This window comes from Desarmillaria tabescens, assembly GCF_030435595.1.
Source record: "Desarmillaria tabescens strain CCBAS 213 chromosome Unknown EV420scaffold_72, whole genome shotgun sequence".
Taxonomy (NCBI): Eukaryota; Fungi; Basidiomycota; class Agaricomycetes; order Agaricales; family Physalacriaceae; genus Desarmillaria; species Desarmillaria tabescens.
Window position 1 is genome coordinate 129,984 of NW_026848371.1, and position 14,028 is coordinate 144,011.

The 14,028-nt window shown below is 48.7% G+C and overlaps 7 protein-coding genes across 7 annotated transcripts; 2 read left to right on the forward strand and 5 right to left on the reverse strand.

Moving 5' to 3' along the window:
* Positions 1 to 549: 549 nt before the first annotated feature.
* Positions 550 to 1,833, reverse strand: EV420DRAFT_1123746 (kinase-like domain-containing protein). The gene is made up of 4 exons (XM_060465935.1): positions 1,489 to 1,833; positions 1,262 to 1,438; positions 918 to 1,211; positions 550 to 867 (listed from the first exon to the last, which is right to left on the reverse strand). The coding sequence occupies exons 1-4, from the start codon at positions 1,721 to 1,723 to the stop codon at positions 689 to 691; spliced, it is 885 nt and encodes a 294-aa protein (XP_060323835.1). The 5' UTR covers positions 1,724 to 1,833; the 3' UTR covers positions 550 to 688.
* EV420DRAFT_1123740 (uncharacterized protein) lies at positions 1,834 to 2,294 on the reverse strand. The gene has a single exon (XM_060465934.1). It carries the CDS (start codon positions 2,212 to 2,214, stop codon positions 1,945 to 1,947), a length of 270 nt encoding a protein of 89 aa, XP_060323836.1. The 5' UTR covers positions 2,215 to 2,294; the 3' UTR covers positions 1,834 to 1,944.
* A 219-nt stretch (positions 2,295 to 2,513) lies between these two features.
* EV420DRAFT_1650226 (uncharacterized protein) lies at positions 2,514 to 4,289 on the reverse strand (the record flags this gene model as incomplete). Its single annotated transcript, XM_060478424.1, has 8 exons — positions 2,514 to 2,789; positions 2,844 to 2,900; positions 3,019 to 3,213; positions 3,282 to 3,345; positions 3,401 to 3,718; positions 3,766 to 3,886; positions 3,935 to 4,032; positions 4,081 to 4,289. 8 exons carry the CDS (start codon positions 4,287 to 4,289, stop codon positions 2,514 to 2,516), a joined length of 1,338 nt encoding a protein of 445 aa, XP_060323837.1.
* Positions 4,290 to 7,023: 2,734 nt separating this feature from the next.
* On the forward strand, positions 7,024 to 8,787 carry EV420DRAFT_1623041 (uncharacterized protein; the record flags this gene model as incomplete). Its single annotated transcript, XM_060475891.1, has 6 exons — positions 7,024 to 7,222; positions 7,334 to 7,524; positions 7,578 to 7,783; positions 7,837 to 8,112; positions 8,166 to 8,337; positions 8,368 to 8,787. 6 exons carry the CDS (start codon positions 7,024 to 7,026, stop codon positions 8,785 to 8,787), a joined length of 1,464 nt encoding a protein of 487 aa, XP_060323838.1.
* Positions 8,788 to 8,790: 3 nt separating this feature from the next.
* EV420DRAFT_1580644 (DNA-directed RNA polymerase) lies at positions 8,791 to 10,330 on the reverse strand. The gene is made up of 5 exons (XM_060474632.1): positions 10,168 to 10,330; positions 10,002 to 10,109; positions 9,523 to 9,955; positions 9,236 to 9,472; positions 8,791 to 9,184 (listed from the first exon to the last, which is right to left on the reverse strand). Exons 1-5 carry the CDS (start codon positions 10,300 to 10,302, stop codon positions 9,033 to 9,035), a joined length of 1,065 nt encoding a protein of 354 aa, XP_060323839.1. The 5' UTR covers positions 10,303 to 10,330; the 3' UTR covers positions 8,791 to 9,032.
* Positions 10,331 to 10,378: 48 nt separating this feature from the next.
* Positions 10,379 to 13,345, forward strand: EV420DRAFT_1123948 (oligomeric complex COG6). Its single transcript, XM_060465936.1, has 11 exons — positions 10,379 to 10,774; positions 10,825 to 10,955; positions 11,005 to 11,202; positions 11,251 to 11,418; positions 11,476 to 11,800; positions 11,854 to 11,990; positions 12,039 to 12,114; positions 12,165 to 12,425; positions 12,478 to 12,570; positions 12,622 to 12,690; positions 12,745 to 13,345. Exons 1-11 carry the CDS (start codon positions 10,388 to 10,390, stop codon positions 13,054 to 13,056), a joined length of 2,157 nt encoding a protein of 718 aa, XP_060323840.1. The 5' UTR covers positions 10,379 to 10,387; the 3' UTR covers positions 13,057 to 13,345.
* Positions 13,079 to 14,027, reverse strand: EV420DRAFT_1631584 (uncharacterized protein; the record flags this gene model as incomplete). The annotated part of the gene is made up of 4 exons (XM_060476159.1): positions 13,716 to 14,027; positions 13,350 to 13,665; positions 13,236 to 13,299; positions 13,079 to 13,188 (listed from the first exon to the last, which is right to left on the reverse strand). The coding sequence occupies exons 1-4, from the start codon at positions 14,000 to 14,002 to the stop codon at positions 13,079 to 13,081; spliced, it is 777 nt and encodes a 258-aa protein (XP_060323841.1). The 5' UTR covers positions 14,003 to 14,027.
* Between the last annotated feature and the right edge of the window lies 1 nt (position 14,028).

Consider the following 14,028-nt stretch of genomic DNA (forward strand, 5'->3'; position numbering starts at 1 on the left):
GGGACGGAAGCAAGAATTGGATTTGTTGGGAGGATCAGCTGTGTGCGTGTGTGTGGCTGTTGCCTGTTACAACACCCATCATCTCAATATCGACAACACATGATGTTGATGTTCTAACGAAAAGAAAGGACGAGATTTGGCCCTAGGCTGGATATATGCGCTGCGGTCCAGCATCTGTTTCCATCTTATTTGCTATGTACCAACATTCTTCTTTAATGACAAAGACCAGGATATTCGCCAGCATATATCATGCCTTGGAATCATCCTGATACCATTCACATCTTTAAATGGTTCAAACGATACATGAAACTAGTGTAAATTCGAGCTTGCCTTCAAAGGTATCAATTTTCTGATGTCACGCGACGACATGGAAAGACTGGGCCAATTACCATGTTTTTCAGGCATACAGTTTCATCAGAAGCATGACGCTGTGATTGCAACGAACTTTTCCGGTTGCTATATATTTGCGTCTCAGTCCTTCACAGGCCCGACGCCTTTAGTTGCGCTCCCAGTGATTCGATCAACTGTCTGACTCTACTAGATCTATTCATCTAGTTTCACATTCTCCGATGTACCCTTCTCCGAAATTTCTGACTTATGCATCTATCAATTATATAAAAATCCGCAGGTAAAGGCAAACGTTGTCCACACTCCAATAGTCCCTTCTCTACGCCACCGACGTAAAAACTCAAGCAGTAATCCACCTCGACTGCAGTAGATCCCGTACGCCCGTCCTTTCCTCAGGTATCAACCAGATCATCCCATCCAAAAACTCGTATATCTCATCCACATCCACCCCGGAAAGGCGTCGATACAAAATATCCCTCAGCGTGACAGGATAATATGTCGTCTCCAGACGGAGAGTACCTGAAGGGACCCATATGCCAAACAGCCCACGAGAAGAATATAATGCCTACCATCTGCACTGAACCACCGTTCCGAGTCTCTTCCCCTTCTTACAAGATCCTCCGGAAACCCAAGGAACCCATCGAGAGACAACATCTCAATCATTTGGATAAGGTGCGACTCATCCGTGGACAGACCGCACTCTACAGTTTGAAACGAAGGATCAAAGAGCGGCTCACCCATTAGAAGTTCATATATAATGCATCCTAGGCTCCATACATCCGCAGTGGCTTCTAGGGGAATGCCCAAAATGACCTCTGGTGGACGCATACCGAGGGGTGTAGAAGGTATAGGTGATACACCACCTTCATGAACTTCAGTTAACCATGAGAGGCAAAAGAACAAAATACCTTACCTCCTGTTTCATACTCGACTAGTCGAAATACTGTCGGCATCGCTGCATCAAAGGGGAGTTGGGTAGTCCTCCCAGTAGCAGACGACGCTAAATCAGAGTCTTCCCTGTCACCACAATACCAGGACGCTAGCCAGTCCAAGTCCTGTGTTGATAGAAGGATTTTTTCCCAGTCTAGGTCTATTACCCCTAGTCATATATACCGCTCTAGTATCAACAAATGAACTCACCGCCGTATACAATGCCTTGGTCCTCGCACGCAGCCAAGGCCTCGAGCACGTCCCTCGCAATGTGCTTCACCAGCTCTGCTGGTAGCGGACCCCTCCCAAAATGGGTGTATAGCTCAGCGAGTGTGATGTATCTCTCATCCGTGTGAGGGATGTGGTAAGAGGACAACGAACGATGACGAAAAAATCTCAAGTAACGTCGTAGCGTCCACAGGATTCTCTTGAAGAGAGCGAACATTCTTGCACGGGTGTCGTAGATGAATCATAAGCGACAGATTATATGGGTAAAGTATCGAAGCCGCAGTGAACATCGCGTTCTCTTACTCAACAAAGCGGTGCAGCTCCGAGCAGTCAGTAGATGGGGACCCGGCATCTTCGTTTGACATTAAGGTTGATAACCCGGAAGTTAAAGCATCGGACACTGCGATCACGTTCCTAAAGTCGTTTCAAGAATCGAGCCTAAATGAGCGACTTGGAGAAAAGATTAAGTGCCATTCTGCGAATCGAGATAGACTCTTGAGCGAGTCGCCACAGTTGGTAACATGTGCGCAGTCTCTCCAAGACTAAAACGAGAATCGCTTTGATCATGCAGTAATTCCTTTCAGTTACTTTCCAAGCAGGGAGCATCCAGACTCGACAATAAGGATCAGCTGCAGCCCAAAAGTAGTATAGCTGATAGAAAAAGCAAAAAAGGGCTAGCGAAAAAGATTGAGAGATATCGCTGAACATCAAAAGACCGCCAGACCGAGGCCAGACATCCACAGACGAGGGCTGGAGCACCGACTATGATGGGAGAACTCCGACACGACCGGCCAAGGCCGCTTGTCCCGGCCCCGTGCTTTTTGGAATTTGAAAAGTTCCCAAGGTTCAAACACCTCAGACGCCCAGTAATTCCTTCCAATAAGAGATGTACGATTAGAGGACTGTCCCTGAGATGATAGTGTAGCTATAAGTATATACATTGAGGTAGAATAAATACCATCGTCATCTACACATCGTCATTTTAAAGACTTCTACACCGTACCGCGTTAGCATTTAATAAAGTTTCCCACAATCATACTGGGAATCCCCCACTTGTCTCTCCGAATCGTGAACGAAAAACAACAATTCACAAGCCCCTCCTCACTCCGTCCGATCTCTTCTTCCTTCTTCATTCCATTTCCGATCCCGTTTGACGATCCATTCGTGGCCGCGGAATTGGAATTGGGATTAGGAGCGGTGCTGTTAAGATTGGGCTTGTAACGTAGCACGCAAGACGTCAGGACAGCCTTTTGGGACGAGTCGAAGGCAACGTGACCATATTTCTAAGAGAACAGTGAGAACGGACGTATTAAACAAAAAGATCGTGTGAGCCTCACCTCCCAATAATTTACAGCGCTCTCCTCTGCCATTAATTCGTATATGCATAATCGGCCCTACGAACAAATTAAACCGCATCAGTCATGTTTAAATTGGACGGATAATAATGGGGTGGCAAGTGCATCAGTCAGGGGGGACGGTCATGGGGCAGAAAAATGAGGAGACTAGACTCACATCGCGCATCATGTATCCATCTACTCCGACGAGCTCACTGAATTCACGATTGCCCTTGTATATCTCGCCAGTTCGGCGCCATAAACAAGCAGGGACACCCATGGCGGAAAATACTCGGTCATAGTCGAGGAGTAGACGTTCGAAAGCTTCCTCAATAAACACGAGGTCGATATCACGGAGAGACTGAGCTACGGCCTGTGGGGAAAGTAGGTTTTTGAAATGACTGAATTAACGCTGACGGCATGGAGAAGGACGAGACTCACGCGGAACTTGGGACGTAACACTGAAAGAGGTTGTAATATTTGCTGCTTGCTTTCTTGTGATACACTGGCCGCTGAAGGTTTAATACCAGTTGCAGAAAAATATGTATTTGTATGCGCACTTTCTGTCCATCCATCTTGACAGCCTCGCGTAACCCTTCACGTAGTTGTACGGCTTGAGTAGTCCCGCTTCGTATTTGCTCCTAATGACCCTATTCAATCGTTCGTCGCGTGAACCCGACTCCTGGTCCGCTGCGGTGAGCAAGAAACGCTCGGTCTTTGTTGCCGCCGGCAAGACATCTGCCGTCGTTGTCGATGATCCATCAGATGTGTTCGACATGGCTGGTTGTGACTGTGGTTGGGGGAATGGTGATTGGAGTATGGGTGCGGCAGGTGGGGGTGTAAAAAAGGAGCTCTCGTCGAGTGTCTCCAGAAAGTCCCTGGATACGGGGTGAGACAGAAAAACGGCAAAAAGAGAGCAGCGTACGTGAGGACAGAAAACTCGTTACCTAGCGTCTCTGGGCGGTACATGAATGGCGTTGACTGGCCCACTGACATGGGCCAGGCAGGATTTGGTGGAGCTGGAGCTGGAGCTTGGTACACTGTTGCTGCACACGGTGAGCGTGTTGGAGAGCCAAAAGCAAAGAGATACGCACTCGTCGCCAGGTTGTTCGTCGTGGGTGGCGTCGCCGCCTTGTCGCCAGTTTTCGAGCGTCGTTCATCGTGACAGAGGTGGCCAATCTCGCGCTTTATACTGTAAGGACTCTAGTCATATAAGCCATGACACCAAGCAGCCGCTCACCATCGCTGACACGGGCGGCCTTCGTCGCACGTCATATGGCTTCGTCTGCAGTAGAGACAGGCATGGTTCACTTTTCGCCTTTTGGCGACTTTTTTCTTCTTGCCTCCAGCAACATCAGGGTCGTCGTCGGCAGCGTCTGGAGGGTCTGGCAGCGTCGTCGAGAGGTCGGGCGACGTCTGAGGCTGAGAGGCGTAGGTAAAGGTGGACATGGCGGTTCGATCAGGTTCGGTGGAGAGATGGGGAATGGGATGATGCTGGCGTCCTGCTTGATCGGACCCCAGAGACCGAAATGTGGATCTTATCTCCGCTATTGACATTTGTTTGGCCGTCTTTATCTTAATCGGGTCCATCCGGCGTCCCCTCGGCATCCAACGGCGTCTCTGCGATTTGACAAATGCATCTTCCACATTTCAGCTTCATTGCTGGCCCGCTGGTCGTTTGCCAATTTTATTGCAGGCAGCTGACCGTATCGCCGCCTCATGCTCTGGCAAATATCGTATTGCTAGCCATATGGTTGTCGCAACCGCGGTGCCATCGGGAGAACTCGGCACCATTGCCAATTTCCGTGGTCCAATCATCTCCTACGAAGCAGTCAGTTCTGTGTTTCAGTTTGGTCCAATGGAAACTGCACCGAGCTTTGTCATAAGTAATGCCTCTTTACCATTCAGTACTTGTATGTAACGCCTTTTAGCAAACGCGTTATTACGATACCGTTGCGAAGTAACGTTTTAAGAAAAGGACAAACCGGAACTTAGAAGGTTCCTGCTCCCCTTGCGCCAGCCGCATGGGACAATCGTGCCTTTTGTATCTCAAACATCGTACAGGTCACGCCAGGGCTGAATACAATGACAAGCTTTTAGATGCCTTATCCCCGGATCCAGCCCACTCCAAGATAGGCTGCGGAAATGCACGGTACTCCCATGTGCATCAAGCAATCGACGTACAATCGAATGCTAGGAAGCGTCAAAGGATTTCAATGACGGACAATTGATGCTCCGCATTGACCAAGTTCGAGATATGCCGGTACAGAACCTCTGATGATTGAAGGAGATAGGTGACGGATGGAAGAATTATGATGTCAAAGACGGCTCGGGGAATATAGTCGATCCACCGTTAACAAGTTGCCGAGTTTCTTCCAGGTAAGCTTAAGTGTACATATGCAAGGCAAACGTAATTTGGGCGTTGCGAGTCTGGCACATTTCTGGAATCCTTGGAATTGACCGCCGCATCCGGTTATTAGGCCTGCCTTATTTCTTCAAGCGACGGCGACGCAAGACATTCATTGCCCTGCCGGACGATAAGTAGCGGAGAAAAAACCTACCGAAACGTATGTCACGAGAAGCCGCCATCGTGGCGAACCTTCGACGACATTGTCAACGAGAGCGTGGCGAGCCCGGATATCGCATGATTTTGAGGTCAGGAAGATTGATTTCGACCGGTGAGAGTGACATCTTTGGAACGTTTGAGATATGTGGGGATGAAGTCTGACGATCAAATTCTAGTGTTGGCGTTCAAAGTATGATTCGCCTCCAGAAGGGACTTCCACATCAAAGCCAAGGCGAAAAGCAGTCCTGTCATAACGTGCACCCTGTGCAACGGTTCTCAAATACGAATAGCTCAACATAGATGAGGGCGTAATGATGTCCTCAATAATTCTGGCGCACAATTCAATCCAAAGAATTCGGAAAGATACAGTTTCAAAACGCACGTTGCTCAGGCTTCTCAGCCGTGAATGTCCGTCATTCGCTCGTAATAATTCTTCTCGCCTGCGCGTTTGCTCAGCCTTGATTTACGTGAAAACAAGAAGAACCGATGCTCACCAGTGCAGAATGTAAACGTCCACTTGTATGTGGCTGATGTGGTTGAGGAGAAAGGAGAGATGCTCTTTTGTATCTCGGAATGGAAGGGAGATAAGAGGGTCGACGAGCAGGCTAGACGTGGCCCGTAGACGTTCTGAGCGAGCTGGACCGCCAGTGTATGTACTTCGGCAGCTGCCATCATTGACTGCAGACGAATAAGAACAATCTATCAGCAAAGTAATTCCATTGGATGGTAGGCTCAAGTAAGAAGCAAGGGAGCATCGGTGGCTGATGCAAGATATGCATTTGATGGAAATGGAGAATGACGGATCAATCACGCTGACTATAGCTCAGAGTATAGCGGTGACTCTCGGTTCCTTTCTCAGGATAAAACATGGAAATAAGTGCGGACATTTGCGTAGGGTTGACGGAGACGTCATACTGCGGACAGCAAGGACAAGATGGCGCGAAAGAGGGTCCATCGCCACAACTTCCAGCAAGTGCGGGATCAAGTCTAGATAATACGAGGCAGCACCTACGAGTTAGAGCAGAGTTGACAAGCCTCCTTAGCTGTTAGAGCGTCCCGCATTAGATTCAGAGCGTGACGAAAACAATAAAATAAGACCTACTGCACGCTTTTTTGACGGGTACACAATCGTTGGGCATTCGTACATGAAAGTACTAAAGGAAGGAGAGAAATAGGTTCTTGCGGCAAGCTCCGTCGGAACGCGTCGGATGAGAATCGTGTGCCGACGAGGTGCGCATCAATCGGCGCCCATGCCTAATCAAGGCACGCTACTTATCCGCCTGGCTGGCAACGCGTATCTGAACTACGTTCAGGGTCCAATATTCGTTCTATCCTCCTTATAGTACATTTGAAGAGACTGTACAGATATTTCTGTATCCCAGAGATATCCGAGCCCGCTGGAGCCTGGTTATATCAAAGGACCTCCAAATGGTTACCGACACCCCGGAAGAAAATAATCTGGTCACCATGCTTTGCAATAATCAAGGCATAATCCTCCGTCAATAACGGTGCAGCTGTAATCCAGGCTCGGGCGTCGGTTTAGGCTGCTTGGCTCTACAGAATACTCTTGGATGTATAAAACCCCCCTTACTGGTACCATGACCCTAACCTGCAACTATGGTAGCGCAATGGACTCAGTCATTCGTCGTTTGGGCTTCAATTTTTCTCAAAGTCCATGCAACCGCTCAGGCCAACCTTTCGACGCTCCCTGAAACCCTACAGATGATTTCTGCCAATATCTGGCCAGATATCCAGGATATCGGCCACGCCATATACGCAAACCCAGAGACGGCGCTGGAAGAGTATTTTGCGGCCAGTACGATCACAGGCTACTTTGAAGACAACCTTTGCAAGTACCAATCCAACCGCCCCATCTGAGTACTCACCGACTTTGTCTTTGTAGCACTTTTCAATGTCACTAAGCAAGCATATGGCTTCGAAACGTCGCTGAAACTCACATTTGAAAATATTCCAGCTGGATACGGGGCCGATGTCCCCACCTTAGCATTTCTGCTGGAGTACGACGCTCTTCCAGGGATAAAGCACGCATGCGGGCATAACCTCATTGCTACCGTCGGGCTTGCCGCAGCTACCATGACTCGCGAGGCTTTACTATATGTACGTGTCGCATTCTGATCTGAGTATTATCGTTGATAATAAATCCAACGTAGTATGGCATTCCTGCACGAATCGTCGTTTACGGCTGCTTCGATGAGGAAGACACAGCCGGCAAGCGTCTTCTGCTCAACGCCGGGGCGTTCGACGACGAGAATGCCGTCTTTATGATGGCACATCCGGCGTCTACTATCAGCGCTGTCCAGCCCATGCAAGCTCGGATAGATGCCAAGGTTGAGCTCAGTGGTAGCACCCACTTTGAGTACGTGTTGTCCCTGCTTTATAATCCACGTTAGGGCCTAACTTTCCTGACAGAGTAGTCGGGAAAACTTACCAGGAGCTGGTCATCATTCGCGACTTGACAAGCAGCCTTCCTGGTCATTCTACGACGGCTTCTAGCATCGAAGAAATCGGCATGTACGCTATAAATGTCATCCAGACAGAGATCGAGCTTGGGGTTACCAATGCTACTTTAGAGGAAATTGACAATGTCGTTGCCGCTGTTAGGGACGGCGACGACGCATTTGTCAACCAAACGTATACCCTCGCTGAGGATGAGAACGGTGTAGCGATCACGTTCACAGGTCCTGGGTATGTACTTTACTCAGACTCACTGGCATCAACCGTGTTGATTTTTTCCCTAGAGGACACGCTTCAGAGGCAACCGAAGGTCCTCTAACGCTGTCTGTTGAAACATACCGCGCGCTCGAAGCATCGAACTCAACCCATTCATACTACCTCCCGTCTAACACTTCCCATACCCAGCTCGGAATAACCGTCTCCATCCGTACTCGATACACCATCGAGCTCGAGGAAGTCAGATCATATATTGACGATGCTATAAAGGGTCTTCCCGACTCTGTCACATATGACATCCCATATCCGGCGCTGGAAGTCCACGAAGAACTGGGGCAATATTTCATAGACCTGATGGCAACGCCAGAATTCGACGATAACTCTTGGGCGTTCTCTAGCGTCGCTCCGGCTGCAACGGATGCGTCCTTCGTTCAAGATCCCACGATCAACGAAACTTCGTACGAACTGCTCAGCACCAGCCGCGTCGTTTTCCATCCTAATTATGCAATTTGTGACACGTCGACCGTTGCCAACTGTCCCTATAACCACGAGCCCGAGTACAACGATATTGCCGACTCGGATTATGCGTATGTGCAGACTGAGAAGGTGGCGAGGGCGTTAGCCCATACTGCAGTACAGCTCGCCAATGACAAGGATTTTTTCGATTCGGTAAGATCGATTATTGAGTAAGGAATGTCTTATTCACGTTTTCTATATTTTCTATCTTTGTGACCGTTTTGACGTACTTCAATTTGGATAAATCCCAATGTTCGGAAGCCTTTCCTCCGTAAGGGTCGTACAAAGAGCATAACCGCCTGTGCCGACTGTATAGATTTTTCGGCATCTGATGAAACATCGGCGAACTTGGGTGACAAAAATATGCTCCAAGTTTCAAAGCGACTTGAACAGTAGTAGTACAAGGTTCCTTGAAGGCGCTAGGTGTTTGCCATCACCACATCACCGTCCCCAGGTCCAGAAATTAGTGCCTCCACTCCCGCCCGAATCTGCGCAATCTTACTCCTCATCACCATTATAGCCTCGGGCAGAATTCTTTCAGGAACGTAAGGTCCTTCTGATTCGACATTAACTAATACCACCGTGAGCAAGGGCCATCCATAACTGTGGGACAGAGACTCACATAGGAACCAATCTCGCACTCGGCTCAGTTCTACGTAACCCTCGAATTCAGGGTGTCGAAGGACCTCCCTGCTGACTGTGTCGTTTCGTACACCTTCGGGATCAACAGAAACCTCCTTTGAAACAGGGTCGACGCGAATAACGCCTGGCGCGAAACACCGTTGGAATTTTTCAGCCAGTTGTGGCGGTATGGGTTTTAGAATCTTGATATGGGGTAATATCCGATATGAAGCGGTCGCTGGATTGGGTATTAACGTAAGATAAAGTAAGGGGGCAAAGGACACTAACCGACAGGACTGAATTTCGCGTGGTCTTTACCGACACCTTTGACAGCGTGTAAATCCATCTCAATTTCCTGCCCTGGTCGTAGTTTCGCTAGGACGATATCAAGATTTGTGGGTGCAGGTGGATTGTCGGCAAACATTAGGGCTTGCTCCCCTGCAGGTTCCCATATTAAGTGTCGCGAAAGAAATTCGTGATTGATATATAAATCCTCAGGTTCTGTAGCATCTTTGGGAGCATCGGGATTTCGTTCGCATTTTATGTTTACTTTGAAAACGATGGTATTGCGGTCGGTAGCATCGCCTGCAGAGAGACGAGGTTCTATGGGAGCAGGATCGACATTGAGAGGAACGAGACCAAGACGATGGGCAAGAACCTCGTCCTGAATGATGGACGTGTTGTTGAAGACGTATACGTGCTCAATGGCCACTGTCGGAACCTACTACAGTCAGCATTGAATGCACGGCTAGAGTATCAGAACGAACCTCTGCCATCATTATCCTCCGAAATGCATTTGCAATGGAGGCATCGACGCCGACGATGTCGAAATCAATGGAGCGATTGGAAAGTCGCTTGACTTGCACTTTTAAGTTCTGTCCTTCGTGGCTCTCTCACTATCCTTCCTGAAATACGTTCGAGTAGAGGACGTACTGCTTTGAATTTACTGAGACTCCAGGCATGGTCTTCGTTGGGGTAGTGACCAGGATAGTCAGTACTAGATATGTTGGTGACACGCTCTGCCTTGACTCCAACGAGCCGCCGTGCATCGAATTCAGGTTGGCTCATCGTGACTGTCGATAAGAAGAAAAAAATTGAAGCTGGTTTTCCCACGAGCTGTTGTCGATGAACCGGTATCCGGCCCGTCTTCCGTATGTCTTCACTCACACCATCTCCATCCTCGACACCGTCTGCGACGTCACGTAAGGCATCCACTGCCACTCAGTCGCGCAACCCGGTGTCCTTGCGTCTATACAAGGTCCTTGGCACCAACTTTGACGATGAAGCGACCAAGGAGGCGCTACGCACGCTCTCTGACTTGTACGCAACTCCATCCAGTGGAAAGGGAAAAGCAGTCCAAAGAGACGACGAGGAGCTCGACGGTGACGATGAAGAGAGCAGATTATGCCCTAAGGATGCTGTAGAGCTTCCCTTAGGTGAGTCGGCTGCTCGCGCGCGACGAAACCTCAGGAAGGACATGGAGCAGAAGCTGGCTGAAGGGAGTCGCCATTTTCTAACAGCCTTTGGAGAGGTCGACCAGGTAAATAAATATCTATATTGTAGCTAAGCCTTGCTCATTGCTCATCACAGAAACTTGGCGAACTCCAAAAACACGTCGACGCCATGCATGCCAGCCTCGACGACGCTGAAAGGCAGCTGCAATTGACAAGCGAGGCCAGTTCGTCTCTGCTTGAAAAGGCCGGAAATCTCAGGCAAGAGAGGTGAGTCGTTATCTAAAGTACATCCGAGCATATTACCTATATGCGACAGGCAGGAAGTAGAAGTCAAGAAGTCTGTCGTCGAATTGTTTCTCGCACGCTTTGCTCTCTGCGAGGAGGAAATAGAAGCAATGACTTCACGCGGCGTTCCGCTGGGTCAGCGATTCTTTGACGCCATGGATAGAACAGAGAAAATCCGAGATGACTGCCGTGTACTCATGGCAGGCGAAGAAGGGCCCACCAAAGCTGGGTAAGGTCGCTATCCTGAACCCTGTATTCTCCTTGACGCGTCAAATAGCCTGGAAATCATGTCCTCAACTTTATCTTACCTGGAACAAGGCTACGAAAAGATAGCTCGCTGGTGTTCATACGAGTTCCGACAAATAGGCCGCGATGCACATTTGGAAGTAACACCAACTATGCGAGAAGCCGTGCGACGACTACGTCAAAGACAAGAATTGCTCACGTACGTCTATCTTCAGTGTTAGTACTTGTGTTCCTGTGCATTGATAGTAAAGATCAGTGAGGCTCTTTCTGAGTTATCACAAACGCGACAGGCCTCGCTTCTTTCTTCGTTTTTAACGGCTCTTACAAGGGGTGGTCCATCAGGTCTGCCCCGCCCCATTGAACTACATGCACATGACCCCATGCGTTATATTGGTGATATGCTTGCTTGGGTGCACCAAGCCATAGCAGCCGAGAGGGAATTCTTTGAAAGTCTCTTTGGGTTAAAGGCTGATGGGCGAATGGTTGGCAGCGTGCGGCAGTTTGACGAGAAAAGCGAAGAGGAAGATTGGATTCGTGAGCTTATGGATCTGGCCGTCGGGAAACTTTGTGTGCCTTTGAAAGTAAGTCCTTATTTGTTTTTTCCTTTAGCCTTACCTGACGCTTTCCCTTTGAGGTTCGCGTGCAACAGACAGTTAGATCACAAGAAAGCAGCATAGTGTCGTACAAGATTGCGAACCTGCTGCAATTCTACTTGGTCACGATGCGTCGTACAATTGGTACAGACGCTATTTTGTCAAAGACACTGCAGGAGTGGGTGACTATATCTCTTCTCTGCTATTGATACCAACATCATTCTAGAATCACTGAAGTTGCATACAAAGTTTTCTTTGACGCCGTAGAAGCGTTAGGCAGATCCCTTCTCCGAGTACCTCTTGTGAGCTGTGTGGTCTACTCGGTACAACTCGATCCTAACTTTCTCTTCAGGATAACAGCGATCTCTCCTTAACACCCCCAATACCCATAATTGAACACGCACAGGTTCTCCGAGAAATCATGAATGTCTACCAGTCATCTCTATTAGGAAACGAAGACGAAGAAAAACTTATTTCAGGATTTGAGCACGTATTGGACATCATGGTGGATCCTGCCATTGAGATGTGCACTAATTCTGCTGAAGCTAAAGCCAGAGCAGTATCAAGATGGGATATGTCGGTCTTTGTTCTGAATTGCTTAAGCTATTTATTGGTCAGTCCTTTGAACCTGGTGCTTTGACCTCCGTACTCAATACTGCTATCAGAGTGTCCTCGAACCATTTGCATTCACCGTAAATAAGCAGAAAGCACTTCAAACAGTAATGAACGAGCGTGTAGCCCTCCTTACGGACGAGCACGTAAGTTGCCGTGTCCATGCGTCTTCGCCTTTGATGCTAACAAGAAAACAGTATCGTGATATCATGGTCGACGCTGGGCTGTACGACATAATAACCGTTTGCGATAAATGGGATCGCAGTGTACGTTTTTTCTCTTGTCCCTTACGCGATGTGTACTCATATACCGTGTTGCAGGAACCATTATCATATATTCCGACTATCCGCCCACAAGAATTGAAAACGGCTCTCCAAAGATTCTCCGTTTGGCTCTCGGGCCTCGAAGTTGTCCAGTCGCAACGATTGTCCCACTTAATTGTGCAGCGCCTGCATACTACAATTCATCAGGCAGCCCTAGAAAGAATGGCACAAGGGTACAAGGTTATCTGCGATGAAGTGAGGAAACCGGAAAATAAATACGAGGCCGCTTCAACGCTTCTAGGCAGCGAAAGGCCGTTCGGTCAGGTTCACTTGTTGTGGCAAATCTTTGGTTTGGAAGAGAAGGACTAGTTTAGGATATCTATATACGTTTTCATCTTGGTCCTATAAGAATGCTGCTGCCATCCTCGACCTGAGCGGCGAGAGGTTCACTGTTGACAAGGATATGGCCATCCCGTGTATCCGACAGTTGAAGAGGCTTCGCTATAGAATAAGTACGTGTATATTCCTGTTGGGGAATATTGACCGACTGACAGAAGTAGATATTTTCATTTGAGTAGCTAGCAAATCTAGCGCTTTCCCGGTCACGATAGACTGAAAAGAGAACGAATGAGCAATCAGATAATATTCATATATGATCCTACCTTTCGAAGCCAGAATATCTTTTCTTGGTCACTGTCATATACTTGCAGCTTTATGTGCAGACGGTCGCCAATGGGTACGGACGTCGGCTTATCCTTGGGATCCGCTGGAATAGCTCTGTGTCTCATTTTCATAAGTTCTACCTTCTGATATTGAGCGAGTTTGACGGGGTCAGTGGGAATTTTGGGAGTGCGGCGCGACGAAGCTTTGGACGTCGCGGGAAAATGCTTGGCTATCAGAGCCTCAGCAGCAGCATTGCGGGAGGTAGACTCAGAGCTGGATGCAGAGGAACACGAGTGAGCCTCAGGATACCGGTGGCTGGGGAGATTTTCAGCGCACAGGCAAGGAAGCAGGGACCCAGACTTTACTCAGCACAGAATGACTGGCTGCACCGAGGACATGCAGCAGATCCTTGCCCAGAAAATGCGTCGAGACTAGGCTTGGAGCAATCAGGTACTGCGCATCGCTGAAATTTGGGTAGAGTGCTATCATTGACGGCGCGTGTAGTAGCGGCGAGACGACAGCCGTGAGCATCAGGAATAATGTGCTCCTTGCAGAAGAAAAGGTCGCAACGACACTTGATAGGAAGAAAATCGACTTGGCTGCAGGATGACAGCGAGCATTGCCTGCCAATGTCGAGCAGGTCGCCGTCCATGATCAAGAGGCACAGCGGGCCGGACT

What these genes read in the sequence shown, in the direction of transcription:
- EV420DRAFT_1123746 (XM_060465935.1), bottom strand. Translation starts at nt 1,723, where the DNA reads ATGTTCGCTCTCTTCAAGAGAATCCTGTGGACGCTACGACGTTACTTG. An exon ending in CCAAGGCATTGTATACGGCG is followed by an intron (nt 1,439 to 1,488) that starts GTGAGTTCATTT and finishes TAGGGGTAATAG; the next exon opens with ACCTAGACTGGGAAAAAATC. An exon ending in AGTCGAGTATGAAACAGGAG is followed by an intron (nt 1,212 to 1,261) that starts GTAAGGTATTTT and finishes AAGTTCATGAAG; the next exon opens with GTGGTGTATCACCTATACCT.
- EV420DRAFT_1123740 (XM_060465934.1), bottom strand. Translation starts at nt 2,214, where the DNA reads ATGTTCAGCGATATCTCTCAATCTTTTTCGCTAGCCCTTTTTTGCTTT.
- EV420DRAFT_1580644 (XM_060474632.1), bottom strand. Translation starts at nt 10,302, where the DNA reads ATGAGCCAACCTGAATTCGATGCACGGCGGCTCGTTGGAGTCAAGGCA. An exon ending in GTCTCAGTAAATTCAAAGCA is followed by an intron (nt 10,110 to 10,167) that starts GTACGTCCTCTA and finishes CACGAAGGACAG; the next exon opens with AACTTAAAAGTGCAAGTCAA. An exon ending in AGTGCGAGATTGGTTCCTAT is followed by an intron (nt 9,185 to 9,235) that starts GTGAGTCTCTGT and finishes CGGTGGTATTAG; the next exon opens with TTAATGTCGAATCAGAAGGA.
- EV420DRAFT_1123948 (XM_060465936.1), top strand. Translation starts at nt 10,388, where the DNA reads ATGTCTTCACTCACACCATCTCCATCCTCGACACCGTCTGCGACGTCA. An exon ending in CCTTTGGAGAGGTCGACCAG is followed by an intron (nt 10,775 to 10,824) that starts GTAAATAAATAT and finishes TGCTCATCACAG; the next exon opens with AAACTTGGCGAACTCCAAAA. An exon ending in GCGATAAATGGGATCGCAGT is followed by an intron (nt 12,691 to 12,744) that starts GTACGTTTTTTC and finishes ACCGTGTTGCAG; the next exon opens with GAACCATTATCATATATTCC.